General features: G+C 43.1%; 1 protein-coding gene across 1 annotated transcript in view; it reads left to right on the plus strand.

Annotated features, from left to right (window-relative positions):
- LOC311242882 (kelch-like protein 3) overlaps positions 1–24182 on the plus strand; it is an 80883-nt gene that overhangs the window by 13115 nt on the left and 43586 nt on the right. The window contains exon 5 of the mRNA XM_084331947.1: positions 21603–21765. Within this exon, the coding sequence (XP_084188073.1) occupies positions 21603–21765 (163 nt within the window). The remainder of the gene's footprint in view (positions 1–21602; positions 21766–24182) is intronic.

Here is a 24182-nt window from a genome sequence, read left to right on the forward strand (position 1 = left end):
GAATCAACCACCTCGGTGTTACCCAATGCGGTGGTTGTTCCTATAACCCCTCAAGAAAAAACTCCAAAACACACCTGCGGGTATACACCGGCTATACCGCAGTACAAGTGTTTCAGTTTCCAAAAAGGGTTAACCCAGGCCTACGGGTCGCAAACATCACTTCGGACCGGGCCTGGCGGTACGGGAAGCACAGGGTCACCAGAGGAGGTCAAAAAACCACCCCCACAGGCCCCTCTTCGCCATGCGTGAGAGAGGAGCGAAAAATAATGGAGAACCAGCCCCTAAGCACACCGTACCTGGTATTCCCCGGCGGTCTCCCAACCAAGTACTAACCAGGACCAACCTGTGTAGCGGCCGAGATCCGACGAGATCGAGAGCGTACAGAATGGCATGGCTGTAAGCCATGACGACAGTGCTGAGTAAAAACATACCCAACCAGGGTCTCCATAGCGCTTAACCCTGTGACACCCAGACCGACCTGGCATTTTTCCCCCTGAAAAAACCCCAAGTCCCTCAGGGTACCAGAACAGCAGATCTGCATCCCCGGCGGACAACGGGTTCAACTGATCTGGACCAGCGTGACCAGAACCAGTCCCGTGCCCTAACCACGCCGACATGCCTACTCCAGGAGAAGGGCAGATATGCGTGTTGATCTTAACATGAAAAGAAGGCGCCACCCAGACGTTCGGACGAACCGCGCCTGGTGGCCCACCCCAAGGGCGTGAGACCCCACTACATATGTTCAGATCCATCCCGTCATCATCCCCCAGACATGAACGAGAATCCGTCGACAACCCACCCAGGTCATGGGATGTGGTCGCCGGAAGAGGAAAAACCCCCATCTCAGTTGCTTTATAAAAACGCTGTTTCAACCACAAGCAACCAAGGCGTGCCAGTCAATCGCCTGTTTACAGCGAGCTAGCACTATACGTGCGTCGGGACACACCCCCATCAATGAACAGGCTATTTAGACCCGTCATTGAATCCCCAAGGCGCCCAGGGGAACGACAAGAGGGGTGTGACACTCCCTAACTCCAACACTTCTGGAATAGAAAGAAGGAAGCATCAACAGTATGTATCCCAGTCTACACAGCCGGGGTAAAAAATGTTCACATTTTTACATCCCACCACCCTCCCATAGGAAAGAGACAGGGATCCCCAGAGAGACTTCCCACGCGAGCTGTACAGATTGAAAAGAATATATTGCACCTCGAGCCATGTAAAAAACTGGTTTTAGGGCCTCCGGGGAAGAGGCACTGAACCCATACACACTCAATAAACGAATTGAATCGAATATACATACAATAGAAAAGGACCCTTCTAGAGGGTCCACTCACTTTGACAATCTGAGGAGGAAGGCTCTGTACTCTGATGGAGGCTTCCTCACATGGAAGAAGGAGTCCGAACTCACAGAAGGCCTGAATAGGCGCTTGGTGAGGAGGAGCCCTGACCACCCCCCCTGAAAACAGATCCATCACATGGACCTGAACAGCACACGGAAGTCCTACCAACAGAGACGCGCACGGTGACGTACTCTATGGCGGGGGAATTCCTGCGGTGCACACGCCCAATATACCAGGCCGTGGGACCAGGAACTCCCTCCCCCCCCCCCCCCCCCCCCCCCCGTAACGTGCCGAACCGCCACGTGACGGGAACCTTGAAGGACAGGGGGTGTACCCCTGACCGACAGAACAATGGGGAGAGGAAAGGTTACCAGTTCACCCCTTTACGACCCCACACCCATGATACGACGTAACGACAAAAAGAGAATATGACACAGTCATAGTCAGCTCTATGAAGCGTTTCACAGCTCCACACAGCGCATGAGCTAACCTGCTATCTGATTTTTACTAAGGAAAAACACAGAATAGAGAAGGCTCTAAGAACCCCGGTCCAACATACACATGTGCTTCTGTGGCCAGTACAACCCAGTTGTAGGTCACATGACACACACAACCCATCATCACCTACAAAAAATGGCAAAAACACTCAACAGAGGAACGCCGTTTTTTTCACAATGAGAGAATACATCATTCTTGATTAGTATCGACCACAGGCCTTGCTAAGCACACATGACAGCAACCAAACCAATTTCCCTTTAGGAAATAAGTTTCTCCAGCAGATTTAGCACAACCTCAGCAATCAAGCTAAGAGTTACATCGTATCCCTACCACACAAAAGACACAATTAATGCACAACATGTCTGATAGGAGGTGATAAAGTCCCCAGGGAACCGGGGGGGAAAAACACAATCCTCCTATTTTACCCTCAATACGGCCAGTTAAAACAGGAAAACCTGTTAATGTGTGAACTCACTGTTCATTGTCATTACAGTCTGAGAAAGAACATTCTTTTACTCACTTGTCACCAAGCATAGCTTCATAGGTTAGTTGCCTTAGTAGTGAGTACACGGTACACATAAACACCATGATGTTTCTCACACAACAACCAGATCAATACATCACGATCTGCACGGAGAAGCTAACTGCCAGTGACAAAAACAGCTCACACACAACCCGCAACGTATCCCAAATGCATTGCAACAACACACGTTTTGGGAAAAAACACCGTTATTCACAATACATTTAGCAAAGTAAAACCAGAAGACGTGTTATGAGGTCTGGCCAACCCCGTACCTACCCGGAACGCAGATCAGCGAAGTGCAGTCACAAGACACCGTAGAACACAGCCGTCCTGTGTTGTTCGATCCGGGCAGCGTCGCCGCTCCACCAGTCGCTACAGTCCTCTTTGTTGACGCAATCCCCGTCTAGGCTCAGGCAGGGTCGACGAACATCCCCTGTCAAGGATGACGTCGTGGTCAAGAGTGTAAAACATGTTAAAATCAAAGCACGTTCAACAGAATAGCATCAAGCTAACGGCTGCTCCAACCGTTCGGGTGCTATTGCTTCCGCTCGCGAGACGCCGATCTAACGACGCACGCGATCAGAAGCGAGCTCCCGGCGGCGCGCGAGAAGCTAAGCTACCCCGCGCCAGGCCACTGACCGGCTAACCGTAAGCTATGAACATGTAAACAATGACATAACACTCACCCAGACAGGCCGCCGTTCTGAACCCCTCCTCACTTTTTAAGAGAAAAGAGAAAACAAGACGTCAACACCGCTTCACAACGGTGACATTACCACGTCCGGCGGAATCAGCACAGTACCAACTGGCCTGTATAGCTGACTTTGAACATGAATCTGCCGCTATCGCACATTACATGCACATATCCCCTCGTGAAGGAATACTCTCATTTGGATATGAAAGATGGGGTCTTAACACGGTGACAGAGAGAATCCACTCGTCCAGAACACACAGGGATCACCAGTGTCAATGGTCGCGGCCCACTAGTTAAAACTATAATGGTCGCCAGACCAAGGCCTTCTGTCGCCTAGGCGGCTAAACAAAGGACCCTAGCCTGGGGCCGGTTTCCATAAACTTTGTCAAGTAGCCCCCATAGCACTAACAGACAAGTGGAGCCCGCCAGCAAACACTACTCACCCAACCTGGAACGCACCGCTCCTCACAACAGCGGCATGTCCGACAGTTCAGCTGTGGCCTGACAGGTTTCACCCCAACAAACACAGCAAGGAACTGCAGTTGAGAAGCATGCAGCGGCGTGCTCCCAATACGAAAACCGGTGGAGGGTTTTTAGAATGATCATCATCTTCTAGACACTCCAGTACGAAGACAATATCGCCGTATTTTCTCGAAAATAGTGAGAGAGAAAATAAAGATATGATGTCAACGTATCCTTGTTTCCCAAGCTGTTCCTAATCCAATTTCTTCCATCATGGTGTCAAGTGTGGGGATCTACCGAGGCACCTCTTCCTTGTGGTGAAAGCGAGAAGGAGGAGAGCAGGTGACCACACACCTGCTTATGAAGGTAAGCTGATGAGGGGTGTGGTCAGACTAATACTGGTATTAGAGGTACATTTGTGGTTTATTCAGTACGCGTGCACGTACGCGAGATAGTGCAGTAGCGATGCCAAGCTAAGCCACTAACGATACAGAACCTTTCACTACCACACTACAGAAGGTTAACCTTTCACTACCACACTACAGAAGGTTAACCTTCTGTAGTGTGGTTGTGAAAGGGTTAACCCGTTGTCGTCTGGCAGTGAAAGGGTTAACCTTTTGTATTGTCGCAGTGAAAGGGTTAACCCTTTGGTAGTGTGGTAGTAGTGAAAGGGTTAATGACTGTCTGTTGGAGTTCATTCCATGAGCTAGAGGGGCATCATAGCATAAATTCAGGTTTACCCTGTTCAGAGCAAACTCTGGGGACCTTAACTCATTGAACGCGAGCCCAGCGTCTCCGCATTCGTGGCGAGCGTCTTGCCCACTACGCCACGTAGCCACCCACGCGATCAGGAATTGGATTTATCTTTTTGCAGAACATCTGATCTGTGAGGTAAGGAATTTATGTTACGAATCTTGGGTTAATCAGATGTTCCTTTCACCGCCATCGGAGCGTGCGTGTGTGTGTGCGTGCCGTTGGCGCGGAGCAAGACACGGATAAGTGATTTTTCAGCCCGCTTTTGTATCGTGCATAAGGACACATATACTATCGATAATCTAGCGTTTATTTGAAAACTATTCATAAATCAGCCGAAAAATGACGTGTTTTGTGTATTCCACTAAAGGGCTATTATCGCGTCTTTCTCTGGAATTACTAGAAATCTCAAACTATACTCGTATTCAAAACGGTATAAAACGGAAATGTACAGATGAGAAAACAATCCGTTTCGTACATGTTGACTGCAAGCAAGTCATTGATAAGCGACGGGTGTATTAGACCCATAGCCATAATTTAAGATATAGTTTAAGCACTCGCAAATTTCCCCGTCCTCCCATTGATTAAAGCGCTGGCGTGGTAGCCCTAATTTGGTCATATAGGCCCGGCGCTGAATGAGTTAAGGACCAGCCAGTCACTAGAACGGGTTCCATATTAATAATAATAATAATATTAGGTTCCAACATTCCATTAAGGAGGTAGCTTAGCAATAAGGGCCCTAAAAATGAACAAATAGCAGTGTTTTTTGTGCCTCTCCGTCAGAGAGGATCAACCAACCTTCTCATAAAGGACACAGTGATGAGTGTCGTATCTAAGGGACACAGAAGATCTCAGGAAATAATATCTGTCCCCTTGTTGGCAATTGCTGCCAGAAGTCGTAACTCAATATAATTTACACCTAAAATGTTGTTTATAAACCTAACCCTAACCTTAACCCTTTCACCGCCACACTACCAAACGGTTAACCCCTTCACTGCGACAATGCACAGAAGGTTAACCCTTTCACTGCCACACGACAGCCGGTTAACCATTTCACTGCCACACAACAGAAGGTTAACCCTTTACTATCACACAACCGACGGCGACCGACGGTGTGATGGTAAAGGGTTAACCGTCTGTCGTGTGGCAGTGAAAACCTCACTGGAAACCTCACAGCTAACCTTTAACCTGGAATAGATCACTTCCTGAAATCTGTCCCTTCCTGGAAGAAACCCCTCGTAGACGCCGCCCCCTATATTAAGCCTCCGGTGATGCAGTTTATCTTCCAGAGTTTAACTTTGTCGCTAAGCAAGAACCAAATCAACCAAAATTATCATCATTATCACCGCGTGGAATTGTATTTGCCGGCGTCTGGCTACACGGTGGGCTATTGAACATACCGTCAAAGAAAAAGGCAACTATTTTCTATAAGTTTCCTTCCCCTCATTATTTCCCCCTCGTGTTTTGAAGGGAAGTCAATGAAACCAAAACGCCTTCCAGGAGGTGAACACGGCAGAGCCGGTGACGGCAGCTTTGACTGGAAGTGGAAAGCAGTAGAAACGGAGCCCTGCTGAGCCTGGGGGCAGTAAGTCTTTCTAGATGGATAGTTGTGGCAGGGGGGGGGGGGGGGACAAGCTAAGCACTGCAGCGGGCAGGACACTTCCTCCCATTATTAGCTCAGGAAACCTGCACGGAGAGACGGGAAATCCTCCCACTGTTAACAGTATGCCTGCCTGATTGGCCTATTTGCAAGTGTGTGTATGTGTGTATGTTTGTACCCAACACTCAGCAAAGGATGGCTGTGTTTTTCCTCTTGATTTTTTTAGTATGTTGTTTTTGCTTGATCCGTATGTACAATGCGCGCACAGTGCACACTCTGTGCAGTCCCTAACTGCTTCCGTGTGTGTGTGTGTGTGTGTGTGCGTGTGTGTGTGCGTGTGTGTGCACATGTGTGTGTGCGGGCCACAGTCCACCTAGTCTCAGTCAGCCTAATGTTCTCTGTTAGGAGACGTTAAGCCCCAGGCCAGCAGCACACAAAGCAGGAGAGACGGCAGCAGCAATACACACACACACACACACACATACACACACACACACACACACACACACACACACACACGCACACACACGGTCAGAGAGAGACAAAATCATCTGAGTGAGGTATACCGGTATGTAGGATTGTGTGTGATAGAGAGACCATGGAGGTGTATGACGGGTGAATATAGGTGAGGTAATGTGTTTGTGTGTGTGAGAGAGAGAGAGATACCTAGACAGAGTGTGGAGAGAGAGAATGGAGTTGTATGACAGGTGAATATAGGTGAGGTAATGTGTTTGTGTGTGAGAAAGAGATACCTACCTAGACAGAGTGTAGAGAGAGCGAGAGAATGGAGGTGTATGACAGGTGAATATAGGTGAGGGAATGTGTTTGTGTGTGAGAGAGAGAGAGAGAGATACCTACCTAGACAGTCTGGAGAGAGAGAATGGAGGTATATGGTGAATATAGGTGAGGGAATGTAGAGCTGGGAACCCAATATATACCGAATAGGATCCATGCAAAGGATTATATACTCTGTATGATGCAACAGTGCTGTACATACTGCATATTTACATTTATATTTCTATATTTACCATTCTCCCTGTGTTTGCGTGGGTTTCCTCTGGGTACTTAAGTTTCTTGACATCTTGACATTTACTTCAGTTTCCTCCCACACCATAAAGCAGGGGTGGCCAACCAGTCAGAGACTAAGAGCCACAAAAAAATTACTGTGGTACCACAAAAAGCCACACCATATGCGTTTCTCAACCTTTTTTTTCAGTCACGGCACCCTTCATGTGTTTATAGGTCTCACCCTCTGGCCTCTGAAGTTGCTAATGTCTTTTTTATTCGGGCCTCACAGGGTTAAAAGTACCCTGTGAGACCCACGGTTGCAAAATTACAAATCACTTTTAGCCATTTAAAAAAATAATGTTTATTTAAAAAATGTTAAAGGGGAACTATTTTACTATTTCTTTCACTATTTGGGCACTTTTACACAATTCCTGTGAGTCTATGGAACACCTAGGTTTTTTTCAAAAAAAATGCATTGTTTTGTATTTCTAATCAAGTACTAAAAACCGCATTTTTCTACCTCAAGATCTTAAGCCGTTTTGAGGATGGGCTCCAACCACTGTGTGGCCTGGTGCCAACTGCCACATCAACTGCCACATTATTATGCAGCTGAGAAATCTCTGACATCACAGATATGCACATTTTCAGATGACTCAGTTCAGTGAGGGTGAATATTGTGAGAGGAGAATTGGAAGAATTCGCCAATATGAGAATTAGAGACATATATCCTATTAATATAAGTCCACATAGCTAAGAAACAATGGTAAACACTGAAAAAAGCCATTTATAAGATAGTTCCCCTTTAAGCACATGTATAGTCAATTGGTCCTGTTGTTCAGCCTCACAATGCTATTTGATAGTAAATGTGTTTATATGTCCCACCCTCTGGCCTCTGAAGTTGCTAATTTCTTTTTAATTTGGGCCTCACAGGGTTAACCTCTTAAGCCTGAGATATACAGTAAAAGTGTATATTTTCAGCATTATGTTTGTTTACCAATTATTTTAACTGTTATTAGTGAAATATAAGATTATAGAAATCTCAGGGCATTGAGTCGGAAACCGGCGCATATTGACAGGAGGAAGTGGCACAGCCAAAAGTGAGTGTAGTCTTTTGAAGGAAGAGACTCAGGGCTTTCAAATTTCGAAAAACTACCCTACCCAGCTCACACCAGCCCCTGTCAATCATCTGACTTCTGGATTTACTTTTTAATTTCTCTTATTTTTTGGGATTATCTCCCACAAACCTGAACGTTATTGCCATAAAACAGAACGCAGTTAGTTTCTCGACCTTTCTGTGAACGTCTTGCAAAAAACGGTGTTGCAATATGATGGTGGAGAAATTTACATTATAAAAAAGATGGCAGAATTCAGTACTGTATCTACAAAACCTTCTGTTTAATCATCTTCCCTTTATTCATTTGCTTAGATTTTTCAGGTCTGGTCAATTTTAGCATGGTGTTATTTACAGTCAAAGATTATTTTTTTTTTTAAATAGAATTGATATTCTCCTTTGGTTCATTACAATTTACTCAAGCCTAGTAACAGACACACTATTTCTGACACTGATCCATATATGTCCCTAGATTCAGATACCAAGAACATGCAAATGGACCATTTAAAAAAAAATTGTAAATGTTTATTCTACGTCCTTATGGAATGAGTGACATAAAAAAAAAAGTAAAAAAAAAAAAAAAAGTAAAAATATTTTTTTTAAAAAATATATTTTTTTTATTTTTTTTTATTTTTTTTTATGGGTGGAAGAGCCGCACATTGACGGGCAAAGAGCCGCATGCGGCTCGCGAGCCGCGGGTTGGCCACCCCTGCCATAAAGACATGCATGCTAGGCTACAGATGAAAACTCGCTAATTAGCTCAAATCTGGCACATTTGTAGGAACTGAAGATGTTCATTAATGTACACTGTCCCTGGGTAAAAAAAATTAAAAACCCTACTGTATAAAAAGGGTTTATATAGGGTATGAAAAAAATAAACCCTATACTGTCGTGACGTGTCGTCCACGATATATATATCACTGATTCTTGAGAGTCGGGACAAAACAACAAACAAAACTTTTTAAATATTATATTTTGAGAATACACACTATATTGATTAGAGTTATATATTCATGTAGAGAAAGGTCTGAGCTATTTAACCATGTAAAGGTGCGGGCTCTAAATAGAAAAACATTTTCAACAAATTCACATGTTTTGATTTGTGTTAACTCCGTCAGACACACAAAAAAGTATATAATTCTAATTATTCCAGTCCAACAAGAATCTAAAGTTCTGAAGTACGTTGTAATAGTGTTTAGTTAATCTGGTATGCAATAAAATATAATATATAAACCTCAGGTGTAATTTCACACTATTCTGAAAACCCAGAGTTAGAAATATTAGCATTTTCAAACTTTGTTTTTAATTTTGATATGATAAAAAAAATATTAAGTAAATAAGACACGAGGATGAAGATCTAATGCTACTTTATTACTTAAACAACATAAACTGAAGAAGGAATTTGTATTTTCCCCAAGATTAACAAAAATAAACATCTGATGGTGCTTGCATTCTTTCATTTATTTGCATTCATCTAGTGTTCTTGTTCTGTTCTTGACTTATTGTTATGTTGTCTTCTTGACTTGTTTAAAGAAGACCTGTACGGCCCATGGGGACATTAACGTGTGTTGTCGGGCCCTATAAATAAATTTGATTTGATTTGATTTGATGGTGTTGACAATGATCTGACGGTGTTGACGAGAAACTGACGGAGTTGACGAAATTGGATTTGCATCTCTGCTAAATTTTTTAAACAGATGGAAGTGACAATAATAAGAACTAATAACTCCTTGTCTTATACTGAACATTTTGTTAACTCAATTGTAATAAACAACAAACTTTACATACACTGTTTCCAACTATTACAAAATGCACCGTTTCCAACAACAAAAACAGTAATGGAGAACAGGACCCCTTCTTCTCGTCCCTGTTTTCATCTACCTCCTCTACACCACTTCCTGATCTCCACTTCTCACACACTTCTCCTCTTCCTTTCCTTCTGCATTTCTGATTAGTTTCACTATGATGTCTTGAACTGGGCAGAAACAGACATCCTTCTTGCCACATTTGGGCTGAACCTTTTCTGTTGGACCATGGGTTTCAAGTTTCAAGTTTCTTTAATAGTTGTCATACAGAAGTACAGAATACTTTTATACAAAATTCTTCTTACTGTTACCACGCTCCAGAGACTGTGCTAGACAAGATAAGTATGAAATAAAATAGTATAGCATGTAAAATAGAAGTAAAAATAGAGGTCACAGTGTTCAGTATAGACATATGTACAATGTTCGATGCAGAATAGAAGTAACTGAGTTACCATACAATATACAATATACTATGCAATGTACTAATATACATACTATATAGTGCAAAGCAGAAATGGGATGAGGTACAATTTAGGTACAATTTCAAGTTTCTTCAAGTTTCAAGTTTCTTTAATAGTTGTCATACAGAAGTACAGAATACTTTTATACAAAATGCTTCTTACTGTTTCGCTCCAGAGACTGTTAGACAAGATAAGTATGAAATAAAATAGTATAGCATGTAAAATAGAAGTAAAAATAGAGGTCACAGTGTTCAGTATAGACATATGTACAATGTTCGATGCAGAATAGAAGTAACTGAGTTACCATACAATATACAATAAGTTACAGTAAGGTGTACGAGTTGTAGTGCAAATCCTTTACCAATAAATATAAAGTGTGTTTAGGTGATCTAAAGTGTGGAGAGTGGGTGCTGCAGTGTGTTGTTTGTTTAAAGTGAGTGTGTGCGTGTGGATGTGTGTGCTGTGTGCATTTGATGGTTGTTGCATAGTGTTTATTGTTCGTTGAGCAGCCTGATGGCCTGGGTCTTTCTGTGCTCGCCTTGAGACTCCGGTATCGCTTGCCTGACCGCAGCAGTTCAAAGAGGCAGTTGTTCGGGTGGCTGGAGTCCTTGATGATTCTCTTAGCCTTACCCCTGCACCGCTTGTTGTAAATGTTCTGGAGGGTGGGAAGCCCCCCTCCAATTGTGCGTTCGGCTGAACGTGTCACTCTTTGTAGTCTGCTACGGTCTTGTGCAGTACTATTCCCAAACCAGGAGGTGATGTTGCCAGTCAGGATGCTCTCTATTGTACATAAGTAGAAGTTCTTAAGGATCTTCTGACTGACTTGGAACTTCCTTAGGCGCCTGATGAAGTAGAGGCGTTGTCGTGCCTTCTTCACAACACTGTCAATGTGTGTGGTCCATGTCAAGTCCTCGGATATGTGGGCTCCGAGGTACTTAAAACTGTTCACTCTCTCAACCGGTGCCCCGACGATGCTGAGGGGGCTGTAGTCCTTGACCCCCGACCTCCTGAAGTCCACAATCATCTCTTTTGTTTTGCTGACGTTCAGGGAGAGGCAGTTCTCCTGACACCACTGTGACAGATTCTCTACCTCTTCCAGGTAGGCCCTCTCGTCGTTGGCAGAGATCAGGCCCACCACTACTGTGCCATCAGCAAATTTGATGATTGTGTGATTTGATGATTCCGCTGTGCCACGCAGTCATGTGTGTACAGGGAGTAGAGGAGGGGGCTCAGAACACAGCCCTGGGGGGCCCCTATGTTGAGCGTGATGGATGAGGAGGTGCAGTTGCCTGCTCTTACCACCTGGGGTCTGCCCGTCAGGAAGTCCAAGACCCACTGGCAGAGGTCATAGTTCAAGCCCAGGTCCCTGAGCTTGGCTATGAGTTTGGAGGGGACTATGGTATTGAATGCTGAGCTGTAGTCGATGAACAGCATTCTCACATAGTTCCCCTGCCTCTTGTCCAGGTGTGATGCTGCTGTGTGCAGCACATGGGCTATGGCTAAGATGTCAGTGAATACCGGGGCCAGTTGGTCGGCACAGACTTTTAGGACGCGGCCAGGGATGCCGTCCGGTCCTGCTGCCTTCCTGATATTCACTTTCTTAAAGGTCCTCCTCACCTCATGTTCTGTTATTCTGAACACTGAATCTCCCTCAGCAGACCCCCCCCCCCTCCCCATTGCCGTGGCTTGTAGGCTGGTGTTGTTATTCACAGCCTCAAACCTCGCATAGAAGGTATTGAGATCATTTGCTAAGGAGATGTCACTGACTCACTGTTCAGTTTGAGGGAGGTGCCTTTGTAATCTGTCATCGTTCTGAGGCCCTGCCACATACCTCTAGAGTCAGCCTGTTCAAACTGAAGTTCAACTTTATCCCTATACCGCCGTTTTGCCTCTATTTACTGCTCTCCTGACGTTGTATCTCGCCGTCTTGTGTTCATTCATGTTGCCTGTCACAAGCCCGGTGTTGTAGGCTGAGGTGCGCAGAAATTCCACTTTCACATCTTGTTGCTCATTATCCACATCGATGGTCTTGGCTAGCCACCAGTGGTCATCATATACTACTGCTAACCAGTCTCCATTACTAAGGCTGCTAACAGTCGTTACTGTCACCGTACCCTCAGGACCTTTCAAAGGTTCTTCGTCCAACTCCTCCATTACATCTTCCATCTCCATACCCTCTTCCATCTCATTTTCCATCTCCTCCCACAACATGGCCAGAGGTCTCTTCTTCCTTGCCCTCTGTGTATCACTCTGCTGTTCTCCTGGGTTGCCATGGTAATAGGAGGTAGCTGGGCAGAAGCACTGGCAATCCAACATCTCACTGCAAAAGCAGGATAGTTGTCTGTTGTGGATCCTGTCCTTATGTGCGATGCTCTGGTGTATTTGTCTTGTTGAGGGAACCGGTTTGAGAGGATTCATGAGAAGTGTGTCGTATCTTTGCATGTCTTCTTCCACAATGTGATACAGCTGAACACCATTCAGACTGTTTGAGACCTTTTTGAAGAATATGTGTCCATCCGTCACATAATTTCCTCTCAGGACCAGGTTGTCAGCTGTTCTTTTTACTGTGCCGCCAATGCCGTCTGGTGCGCCCTTACCATGAGAAGTGGGGAAGAAGTTCCACGTTGTCCTTTCAAACCCCAGAAGAAAAAAGTTCTTCTTGTTCTTGTTTGCTTGGACCATCAGACCAAAAGTGCACGGTGGTAACCTGTGGATATTTTGTCTTGATATCTTTTAGGACTGGATCCATTTGTGTCCAGATTGCCGCAGCATCCTGTCTCTTTGACTCTGACAGTGTGCAAAACCCTGCCTTTCCACCCTTAGTGTAATACATTCTGGTATGGAGTGTTATCTGTGGCAGATTTTGTCCGAAATGGCAGGCCTGAACTTCAGCTTTATATTTGAATTTCCAGGATTCTGAAAAGTCAACATGGACAATTGCTGTACTGTCATCACAGGACTCGATTGTGTTGCTGTATTCTTTTGACTGGTTTCGCACTGAACACACATGTGTTGTGGTTTCCTTTCTGAGTTTTTGCTCATAGAGTTTGATGAGCTCTGAAAGGCTGCCTCGGTGTTCGACGAGCTTAGTGTTGATGTCGATTCCATTGCGTGTGTCTTCTTGAACTCTCTCCCACTGCCTCCATTGAACATCGATTTTGTCTTGCTCTTGGGTTGTAACTGTACCTTTGTTTAGACATTGTGAGAAGGCGCGAAGAAGGCAGGCCTCACTTGCTGGAGAGCAACAAACTAATTTAAAACTGTCATCCAGTTTGTTTGACTTCACAACACCAGACATTTTAAGGACCTTGAGCATTAAGCATGCATTTTCATGTATTTGACACAGACATGTCTTCCGATCAGATTATTTTGGTGCTTTGACATAGAAGGGCCTCAGAGCACAGAATGAAGAATAGCTCAGCTTTACAGTGGGGTTCTTAATCTGGAATTCAGTGTGGAGGTTGAGCATGGAGTCTAGCAGGATCATTATCTGCCGCTTGATCTTGTTCCTGGTGATTGTGTCAGTCTTATCCGTCGTCACACGTGCAGAGTTCAGGAAGAAATCCTGAACAGTCTGTGTTATACCCTGTATTAATGTTGGCTTTTTCTGAGGCTGCTCCTTTTCTCTCATTAACTTGTAGGTTAACCCAAACTCTTTCATTTGTTGAAGAAGACGATACTTTTTAAGAATCGTGCCTGATGACTCACTCAGTGCTGGTTTTTAGCGCCGTGGGCCAGGAGTTTGTTTGTTCGTCTTCAGCCCTCTTCTGGGGATGTTGTGGAATAGAAGGGCCTTTTGGATTTTCGGATTCCTTACTTTGCTTCCTGATAGCATCTTCTTTGTTTCCGTGCCTGGAGAGTCCAGTGGTGATGTATTTGTAGCCTTTTTTCTGCGCATTATTGTTTTTATCAGGTTGTTTCGTTGCTTTGTTACATTTGTAATATTCTCTTTTATAGTTTTTATTTCTCTTTAATGCCTTTTTCGCATTTTACTTCGTTGCTTTTCCTGTCTGAGAGACTCCCTGCACTGTCTGGCATTGTTATCTAGAATATCCTGATCTGATTTTTATCTGATCCTGATTTTTCTTGAACTCTACACTTGTGACAACTGATAAGATTGAGACAACTGACTAGCAAAATATTATCCTGTTGATCACTCCATACCATAATGTATTACACTATGGATGGAAAGAGTCAGATAAAGGATGATGTAGCAATCTACAGTAGACACACATGGACCAGTCCTATATTAAGAATTATTATAAAGATATTAAGATGAAATATCCACAGTTTACCACTGTGTTCACCTTTGCTCTGATGATCTAAGTAAACAGTATAATAACAAGAATAACTGTTTTCTTCTGTCTTGTATCCCTACTGGGTTATGAAATTTTACATCAATCAATCAACCACGTAGACAAGTGATATATTTATATTTATGTATTAACACATGTGCTGGAAAAGTAAGACAATTATTCAATAAGCAGACCACAGCCTGCCCATGCTCTAAAAGTCAGAAGTGTATTGTAATGCATGCTATTATATGCACACTTCTGTGCAGATACAACTCTGAAATAACATTTAAATCCTTTACCATGTTCAAAAATAGTATAATAATAGCATTATTATGAGGTTATTGATGGATTTGTCAGCTTACACGTCAACTCCGTCAGACACAAAATCTGATGGAGTTGATGTCTGACGGAGTTGACAAAAGGGCACACATTTTCCCTCCAAGCCTGTATTGTGCACTGCAGCTAGCTAGTTTTTTGGCAGTTGCTAGCTGTCTTAATAGTCTCACTAAAACACTTTAATTCAATCCACTATTGTTTTTTAAAAGTAAAATAACGGAGAGATGGTGTTGACATGTTCCAGCTGTGACCATAGGAATATTGACATTGTTTGTCTAAAATATCAAAAAGTATCAAATTTACCAGACCATGTGTGGTAGTGTTGTATTCACCACAGGCAGGGAAAGGAAAAGGGGTCCTCAGGGATAGAGCTGGCTATGCTATTGCCTGATTTAATTAGGTTTATGAAAAAGTCTTGACTGAGTTGACATAAACTGAGGACACAACTTTGATAGGCAGATTTCTATGGAAAATATTATTTGAATTTCATGGCATGCATTGTTTTATAAATTTATAACCCTTATCCTTGATTTGATATGTATGTTTTCACAAGTGGAGAGGTTTTTCAAGCTTTTTTGGGCTGGTCAATAATGTGACCCTTGCTGAGGACAAAAAACAAATATATGTGCTAAAACATAACATCAGTATACACAATACCTTTAGATTGAACTTTGTGAGTATGTCAATCATTATTAATTTCTTTATTTTTGATATAAATTAGACTTTTCTATGTAGGACATGTTTTGTCCCGACTCAAGAATCAGTGATATATATACATATCGTAAATATACATACTATACATTTTTTTAACGTCTATAACAAAAAGATTCCTTGCTGCTGTATAAAAAGTAAAATTAAATAAACTGTTTAAAAATAAATATGACTGTGATAAATGCTTAAAGGGGAACTATTTTACTATTTCTTTCACTATTTGGGCACTTTTACACAATTCCTGTGAGTTTATGGAACACCTCTGTAATTATATATATTTTTTAATTCATTGTTTTGTATTTCTAATCAAGTCCTCAAAAACAGCATTTTTCTACCTGAAGATCTTAAGCTGTTTTGAGGCTGGGCTCCTAAACCACTGTGTGGCCTTCGCGGCATCTGGGACATTAACATGCAGCGGTGTCTCTCTGACATCACAAATCATCACATTTTCAGATGACTCAGTTCAGTGAGGGTGAATATTGTGAGAGGAGAATTGGAAGAATGCGCCAATATAGGAAACAATAGCTAGGAAACAATGCTAAACACTGAAAAAGGCCATTTATAAGATAGTTCCCCTTTAAAAAATACCACTATAGAAGGAGAACTATACCATTACACTGACAATTACCATTGTCAAAGCTCAGAATAATATTGTGATATTTGAGGCATATTGTCCAGTGCTAGAGGGAGGGAGACAGAGACAGATTGGGAAAGAAACAGAATATGGAGAGTAATGTTGGAGATGTGTGTGTGAGATATAGACAGTACACACAGAAAAGATATTCCTGTATTTTCTTTGCAGCGCATCTGTCCTCTTCTCCCCTCTCCCCTCCTCTCCACCTCTCTCTCTCTCTCTCTCTCTCTCTCTCTGACCTAGTTAGCGCTTGCCTCTGATAGAGTAAATGGCACCACAGGCCAGAGTTCCAGTTTTTTGGACAGACCATTCATCCCCGCGTCTCACTTTTAGTACATTTTGTTCTAGGATTTCCCATCATTTGTAATAATATGTTTTGAATTAAAATGGTAGAATTGGAGTGCAGTCAGGCCTACTAACCATTTAGTCTACTTTACTGCAATGTTTACACATGTAAATATGATCTTATGACTGTAAAATGCAGTGAACATAGCCGTCATGTACTGGCAGTCCTAGTATTAGTTGTCTCTTGTAGATTTTAATGTCTGAAATCTATCATAATCAATAAGAAATCACTTTTTTTATTAATCTTTTTGGCCTATTTTATGTCTACATTACTACTCTGAAGTACTTTGGGCTGCAATTCTTTTTTTTTTTATATATTTTTTTTATTATTGCAAAACAAAAAATTATTAAAAGTCAGTACTCAACACACAATGCATAATGAAACTTTCAGTAAAGGTGGTTATAATATATGCAAGTACAGAAACAGGATAAAACAAAAATAGTCTATAATAACATTTTAGCCGTATACAGTGTATATCCAGCGAAATTACAATTATATAAATGTTAGTATATAATATACCCCTAATACCTATTTTCTAAAACCCTACACACATATGCTCCAGCTCAAACCCCCCCCTCCCAGACCCCCTCTTGGATAGTACCTCCATTATCCCTCACTCCTAACCAGACACCACCATTATAAGCTAGCTTTTATTCTCTCCACCACTTCTAACCACATTGACATTTTGGATTCATTGAGCCCCAGAATTCTTGCTGTAGATATTTCTTGATATATCACATCAAGATATGTAAGAAACCACACTTTTCGGCACATTTTTTCCGGTTGAAACCAACGTGATGCGATCAGTTTTTTAGCTACTGTGATACCCGATAAAACCAATCTTTTTAGTTGTGGATTCACTGCAAACTCAAAAACATCATTCAATAGTAATACCGCGGGGTGTACAGGTATATTCCAAAATACGAGTGTTGATAATTGTTGGGATACATCTTTCCAGAATGCCTTAACTGGTGGGCAGTCCCAATACATGTGCATAAATGTTCCTTCGTCCCCATTTGTACATTGGGAGCATTTGGAGTCTTGTATAAGCCCCATTTTGCACAGCCTTATAGGAGTCAAGTATGTCCTGTGAATATAGTTCAGATTGATTTGTTGATGATCCGGGTTCCTTGATGTAAGTCGGACATTTGCCCAGGCTCCTTGCCAATCAAAGTCATATTCCAGGTCTGGTATATCCCTCCTCCAGACAGTGTCTATTTGAAGGGTTTCATACGAGGACTTAGTAATTGATAATAAAAACTTGATACAAAACCTCCCAATGTATCTCTTTCATAGAAAAATTTGTGGTATCTGTGGTGTTCAATTGGTACGAGTAATGGAACACCGTGAGATCTCATACAAAGTCGTAACTGTATGTAAAAAAGCCATGTGGACTCGGTGAGGTTAAACTTTATACATATTTCGACATAACTACAGAGGCCCTTGTTATTAAAAATATCCCCTAATGTGTGTATGCCTTTCTCTTCCCATATAGGGAATCTTATAGGTCGCTTTCCCATTAAGAGTGCATTGTTATTGAATATGGGAGTGTGATTATGCCATTCTTGAGGTTTAGGATATTTCTTTTGTGTTTCCCGCCATGTTCTGATTGCATGGGTAATTATTGGGCCAAATTCTCGCTCACAATGCTTGATTGAAAGTTTAGTGTGTGCTATGTCTTCCAGTCTCTGTGGGGCTACCATGTTTTCTTCTAATTCTCTCCAAGATACCAAAGCCTGGGGATCAGACCATATCTTCACTGGTCTTAAAGTGAAGGCCTTAAAATATTGTAAAAAATCTGGGACTGCCATGCCACCGTCTGCTTTATTTCTCTGTGCGGTGGATCTTTTTATGCGAGGTGGTTTGTTATTCCAAATAAATTTGTATGTGGAGGTTTGTAATCTTTTCCAGTAGCCCTCTGGAGGAGGTAACGGAAGCATTGAGCTGAAGAAATTGATTCTTGGTAATACATCCATCTTAACTATTGATACCCTTGCCTGTACTGAGTTTTTAAGTTTTGCCCACCTGTCCAGGTCGTCTTTGATTTTGTTCTGTATTTTTGTGTAATTGTGCTTCACCGTTTGTCTTATGGTGGGAAATATTTCCACACCCAAGCATCTGAAATGTTTGACCATGGGTATCGCACCTGGGAGGGTTGTGTCTTTTTTTGCACTGGTGTTAAGAGGAAGAAACGCCGACTTAGGCCAATTTATTTTAAATCCCGATAAATCACCAAAGTTTTCTATCAACTTGAGTATATGCGGCAATGTGTTGTTGGGGTTTTGCATGAACAATATTATGTCGTCCGCATATAAACTAATTTTAAGATGTGTGCCCTTGATTACTATTGGTTCTATGTGTTGGGATTGTCTTATAAATTGTGCTAAAGGTTCTAATGATAGATCGAATAGTCCGGGACTAAGAGGGCAACCCTGTCTGGCTGAGCGTGATACCGGAAAGATATCGGAGATGAATGTGCCTGTTGTAATCCTGGCCGATGGGTCCTTGTATAGTACTTTAATCATATCAATGAATCCTTTTCCTAACCCCATCCTTTCTAATACTGCCCATAGAAACGACCATTCTAACCTGTCAAATGCTTTCATAGCATCCAGGGATAGTATCGCCTTAGGTGTGTTGTCCTCTTTGTCAGCATCTAGTACGTGCAGTATTCGCCTTATGTTATCATTGATCAGACGACCTTTTATGAAGCCTGTTTGGTCCGGATGGACTAAAGACGTCATATGCTTTTGCAATCTGATGGCTAATATCTTAGAGTACAGTTTGACATCGGTTCCAAGGAGGCTTAAAGGACGGTAACTACCGCACTCAGTGGGGTCTTTGTCTTTTTTGTGAAGAACTGAAATGAGTGCGGTATTTTGGTGTTTATGGAAACTTCCCTCTTTGACTGAGTATAAGATCATATTTAGTAATAAGGGTCCAAATATGTCCCAGCAAGAAATGTACATTTCTGATGGGATACCGTCAATTCCCGGAGCCTTGCCGTTTTTCATTCCGGATATGGCCTCCTTGAGTTCTTCTAATGTGATCGGTACTTCTAACTGTTTAGCGTCTTCCTCCGTAATTTTAGGGAGAGTAATTTGATTAAGATATGTGTCTAATTTGTCTTGATCAAAGGTCGTTTCTGAATTATATAAATCGGAGTAGAATTCTTTGAATGTATCGTTTATTATTTTGGGTTCTGTTACTAGAGCTTGTTGTTTCCTAATGGCAGTTATATCTGCAAATTTTGCATTAATTCTTAGTCGCATGGCTAATAGGTGACTAGGTTTAGAGCCTTGGAAGTACTGCTGTTGTCTTGTGCTGCGTATTTGCAATTTCGATTTTTGTCTGTATATTGCTTTGATCTCTGTCTTTAGAATGTTTACTTGGTTTTCTAGTCTAGTAGAGTTGTTTGGGCTGCAATTCTTGTATGAAAGGTGCTATACAAATAACGTTTATTATTATTATGTTTTAATTGAGGATTAGGCCTTTTAACCCCTTCAGTTTTTTTCTTTCTTTTTGGAAATCTTCAGTGAATTGTACCACTCTATAGCGTTCAGTGAATTGTATTGTTTGTACCACTCTATAGCGTTCAGTGAATTGTATTGATTGTACCACTCTATAGCGTTCAGTGAATTGTATTGTTTGTACCACTCTATAGCGTTCAGTGAATTGTATTGTTTGTACCACTCTATAGCGTTCAGTGAATTGTATTGATTGTACCACTCTATAGCGTTCAGTGAATTGTATTGTTTGTACCACTCTATAGCGTTCAGTGAATTGTATTGTTTGTACCACTCTATAGCGTTCAGTGAATTGTATTGTTTGTACCACTCTATAGCGTTAAGTGAATTGTATTGTTTGTACCACTTTATAGCGTTAAGTGAATTGCATTGTTTGTACCACTCTATAGCGTTCAGTGGCCAGTAGCCATTATGACATCATCACTAGCATGTTCAGTTTTTCTTCAATTTCCATCAAACCGGTGTGCAGGGTTAATGAATGAAATTCTCTCTCTCTCTGTCTCTCTGTCTCTGTCTCTCTCTGTCTCAATCCATCTCTGTCTATCTCTCTTTCTCTGCCCCCCCTCTCTCTGTCTCTCTCTGTCTCCCCCCCTCTCTCTCTGTCTCCCCCCCCCTCTCTCTCTCTCTCTCTCTCTGTCTCCCCCCCCTCTCTCTCTCCCCCCTCTCCCCCCCTCTCTACCCACCCCCCCTCTCTCCCTCTCTGTCTCCCCCCCCTCTCTCTCTATCTGTCTCTCCCCCCCCCTCTCTCTGTCTCCCCCCTCTCTCTCCCCCCTCTCTCTCTGTCCCCCCCCCCCTCTCTCTCTCCCCCCCCTCTCTCTCTCCCCCCCTCTCTCTCCCCCGCCCTCTCTCTCTGTCTCTCTCTCGGTCTCCCCCTCCCTCTCTCTGTCTCCCCCCCCCCTCTCTCTGTCTCCCCCCCCCTCTCTCTCTCCCCCCTCTCTCTCCCCACCCCCCTCTCTCTCTCTGTCTCCCCCCCTCTCTCTCTCTCCCCCCCCCCCTCTACCCACCCCCCCCCCTCTCTCTCTCTGTCTCTCCCCCCCTTTCTCTCTGTCTCCCCCCTCTCTCTACCCACCCCCCTCTCCCCCCCTCTCTCTCTCTCCCCCCTCTCTCTACCCACCCCCCTCTCTCTCCCTCTCTCTGTCTCTCCCCCCCTCTCTCTGTCTCCCCCCCCTCTCTCTCTGTCTCTCCCCCCCCTCTCTCTGTCTCCCCCCTCTCTCTGTCTCCCCCCTCTCTCTCCCTCCCCCCCTCTCTCTCCCTCCCCCCTCTCTCTCCCTCCCCCGCCTCTCTCTGTCTCCCCCCTCTCTCTCTCCCCCCCCCCTCTCTCTGTCTCCCCCCTCGCTCTGTCTCCCCCCTCTCTCTCCCCCCCCCTCGCTCTGTCTCCCCCCTCTCTCTCCCCCCCCTCGCTCTGTCTCCCCCCTCTCTCTCCCTCCCCCCTCTCTCTCCCTCCCCCCTCTCTCTCTGTCTCTCTCTGTCTCCCCCCCCCTCTCTCTCCCTCCAGGTGCTCCTCCCGGCTGCCAGTCTTCTTCAGCTGATGGATGTCCGCCAGGTGTGCTGTGAGTTCCTCCAGTCTCAGCTCCACCCGTCCAACTGTCTGGGCATCAGGGCCTTCGCCGACCTCCACACCTGCACCCAGCTCCTAGACCAGTCCCACGCATACGCAGGTGAGTGTGTGTGTGTCCTCGCTTTCCTACCGCTGTCCCCACAAGTGATGAAAACTAGATTTATTTTTGTCATTGTGGGGACATTGGTTAGATGAGTGGTTGGTTAGATAAGTGGTATTAAAAAGGTCTTAACACTTTCTATGCCACTCACGAGTTTTCTCTGAATTATTAATATCTCGTTGAAAGCCACTCACGAGATTTCTCTGAATTTTTTTTTTATTTAGTTTTTTTTAGCGATCTGAAATCATATTGCATCACGCGAGCCTACCCTAGTCTACCCGAGCGCCGCCGGCGATCAGATGTGGAAAAAAGCGCCCCCTATCATCTCCCAGATGACATAAGGGATTTTGGAATGGACTCAATGAAAATGGATGGGGGAAAAAATCCTGTACTCCACATTTTCCAGTCCACTGATGCAGCCGGGGTTATTAGAGTTCATTCTGGAGCCTCTGAACCCCGCGGAATCATGTGTTCTACTGTATCACGTTGGATCCATACACTTATCGATTTTTTCGAATGGTGATCAGGAATTGGAATATACCAGTTGATGTCAGGTAAGGAATCTATGTTATCAGTGTTAGGATAATCAGACTCATTTTGATGAAGATATAAGCTGTTTTGTGAAATGGGCTCTTTCGGTTTCACTGTAAAACTCCAAGAGGAAATGAACACGCCGATTATCCGTGCGCGGCTCGAATGGGCGTGCGTGTATGTATAATATTGATCATCTAGCGGTTTTTTTAAAACGATTCATAAATAGGCCGACAAATAGCAACGTTCTGGAATATTCCAGTAAAAGACGATTATCATAGAATGCCCCAGAATGGACTGTTTTTTACCTCAAAACGGGTGCTTTTCAAAATGCTCTCAAACGGAAATGAAGTGATAAAAAACCAATCTGCCTTGACAGCACTGACTGGAAAAGGATTCTTTGATAAACGACGGGCAGATTAGACACATAGCCATAATTTAAAACATAGATTAGGCGATATTAAGCGTAACATTGGCGCCGATGGTGGCATTGAAGCGCTAACTCTGGCGCCACCTCGTGGCACTGAAAGTGTTAAAAAAAGTCTTAAATTGAACTTGTTGAAACCTGCAGATACCCTGTTATGGTTAAGGTTAGGATAGAATCGAATCGAATAGAAGTACTTTATTGATCCCAAGGGAAATTCAGCCTAAAAAAAAGCCTATGGAGATGTTTACCTTCTTTGCAGGGCTATAACTTTTTAAATATTATAGCTATATTGACATTACTATGGCCCATTCAACATCGATTATCTATCGTTCAGGATGTGGGAACGTTATACTTTTTCATTCATACATTGTTGTGTTAATACCTTCTAGAATATAAGTATGTTTTTAATCTTTTCTGCTGTAATTCCAAAAACGCTAGTTATAGGCCCTGACTCATATGATAGATTATTGATTGGCGTTTCTTTCCCATACACGCTATATTAAAAAATTCAAATGTATATGATCGGTATACATTATGCTTCATCATGCGTGGAGGAAAGGGGGGGGGGGGTCGTTTATAATTCCTTGATCATCAGTAACGGCTTTATGTAGGTTGGGTTGATATATTGATCAGATGGTTTGCAAACAAGGAAATGCACAATCGGGTTGAAAATAACGTTACTGTTCTCTTACCGTGGGCCGATGAGACTGGCGGTGAAAGATCCCAATTATTCGACGCCGATCACCTACATCCATTTCCGGTTTGTATGGCGCAATAAACGCAGAAATCATATTTATTATTGCGTTATGGCAGCGATCCAAATGTACTATAGTTTGTATATAGTGTTTGTCAGGAGTCCCGTAGCGAGATGTGACTGCTGGAGGAATGTCCTCGACGCACCGATGACAACATCCGGTTTTGGCGAGAGTGTAACTCGCCCGACCATCCACCAGGCGGCGGTATTGAGCCGTTGCAGTCCCATTTAGGGTCCCGCTGGAGCACCGGGGGTGGGTGGATGAATTATGAATGCCATGGCGAAAAAATTAAATATTGATCTCAAAAACGCTGTACAGCGATGTTGGCGGGCAATAACGCTGGAAAGCGATTTTGGCGACCAATGTGTTAATGACCAATCAGGTCACCACAATATGTAATTGTTTTAAAATTATTACCTCTGTTTTAATTTTTTGCTATTTTATTCTTTTTAAAAAAGATTTTTTTGAATGTATTTAAAAATGTGCTCTTAATTATTCTGATTGTCTGATGTCTTTATATTTATGAACACACTGTGACACTTGTGTATGTAACATCTCGACGGCACTGTAAATGAGTTTAGTTACTCAGTGTATTATCGAGTATAAATAAAGATTGAATGAATATAGCGCTTTTCTAGACACTCAAAATGTAGGGTGGAAATTGCCTCTTTCATCACAACTGGTAGCACCCAACCTTGGGCTAT

Source organism: Notolepis coatsorum (genome assembly GCF_963971535.1).
Source record: "Notolepis coatsorum genome assembly, chromosome: 16".
Taxonomy (NCBI): Eukaryota; Metazoa; Chordata; class Actinopteri; order Aulopiformes; family Paralepididae; genus Notolepis; species Notolepis coatsorum.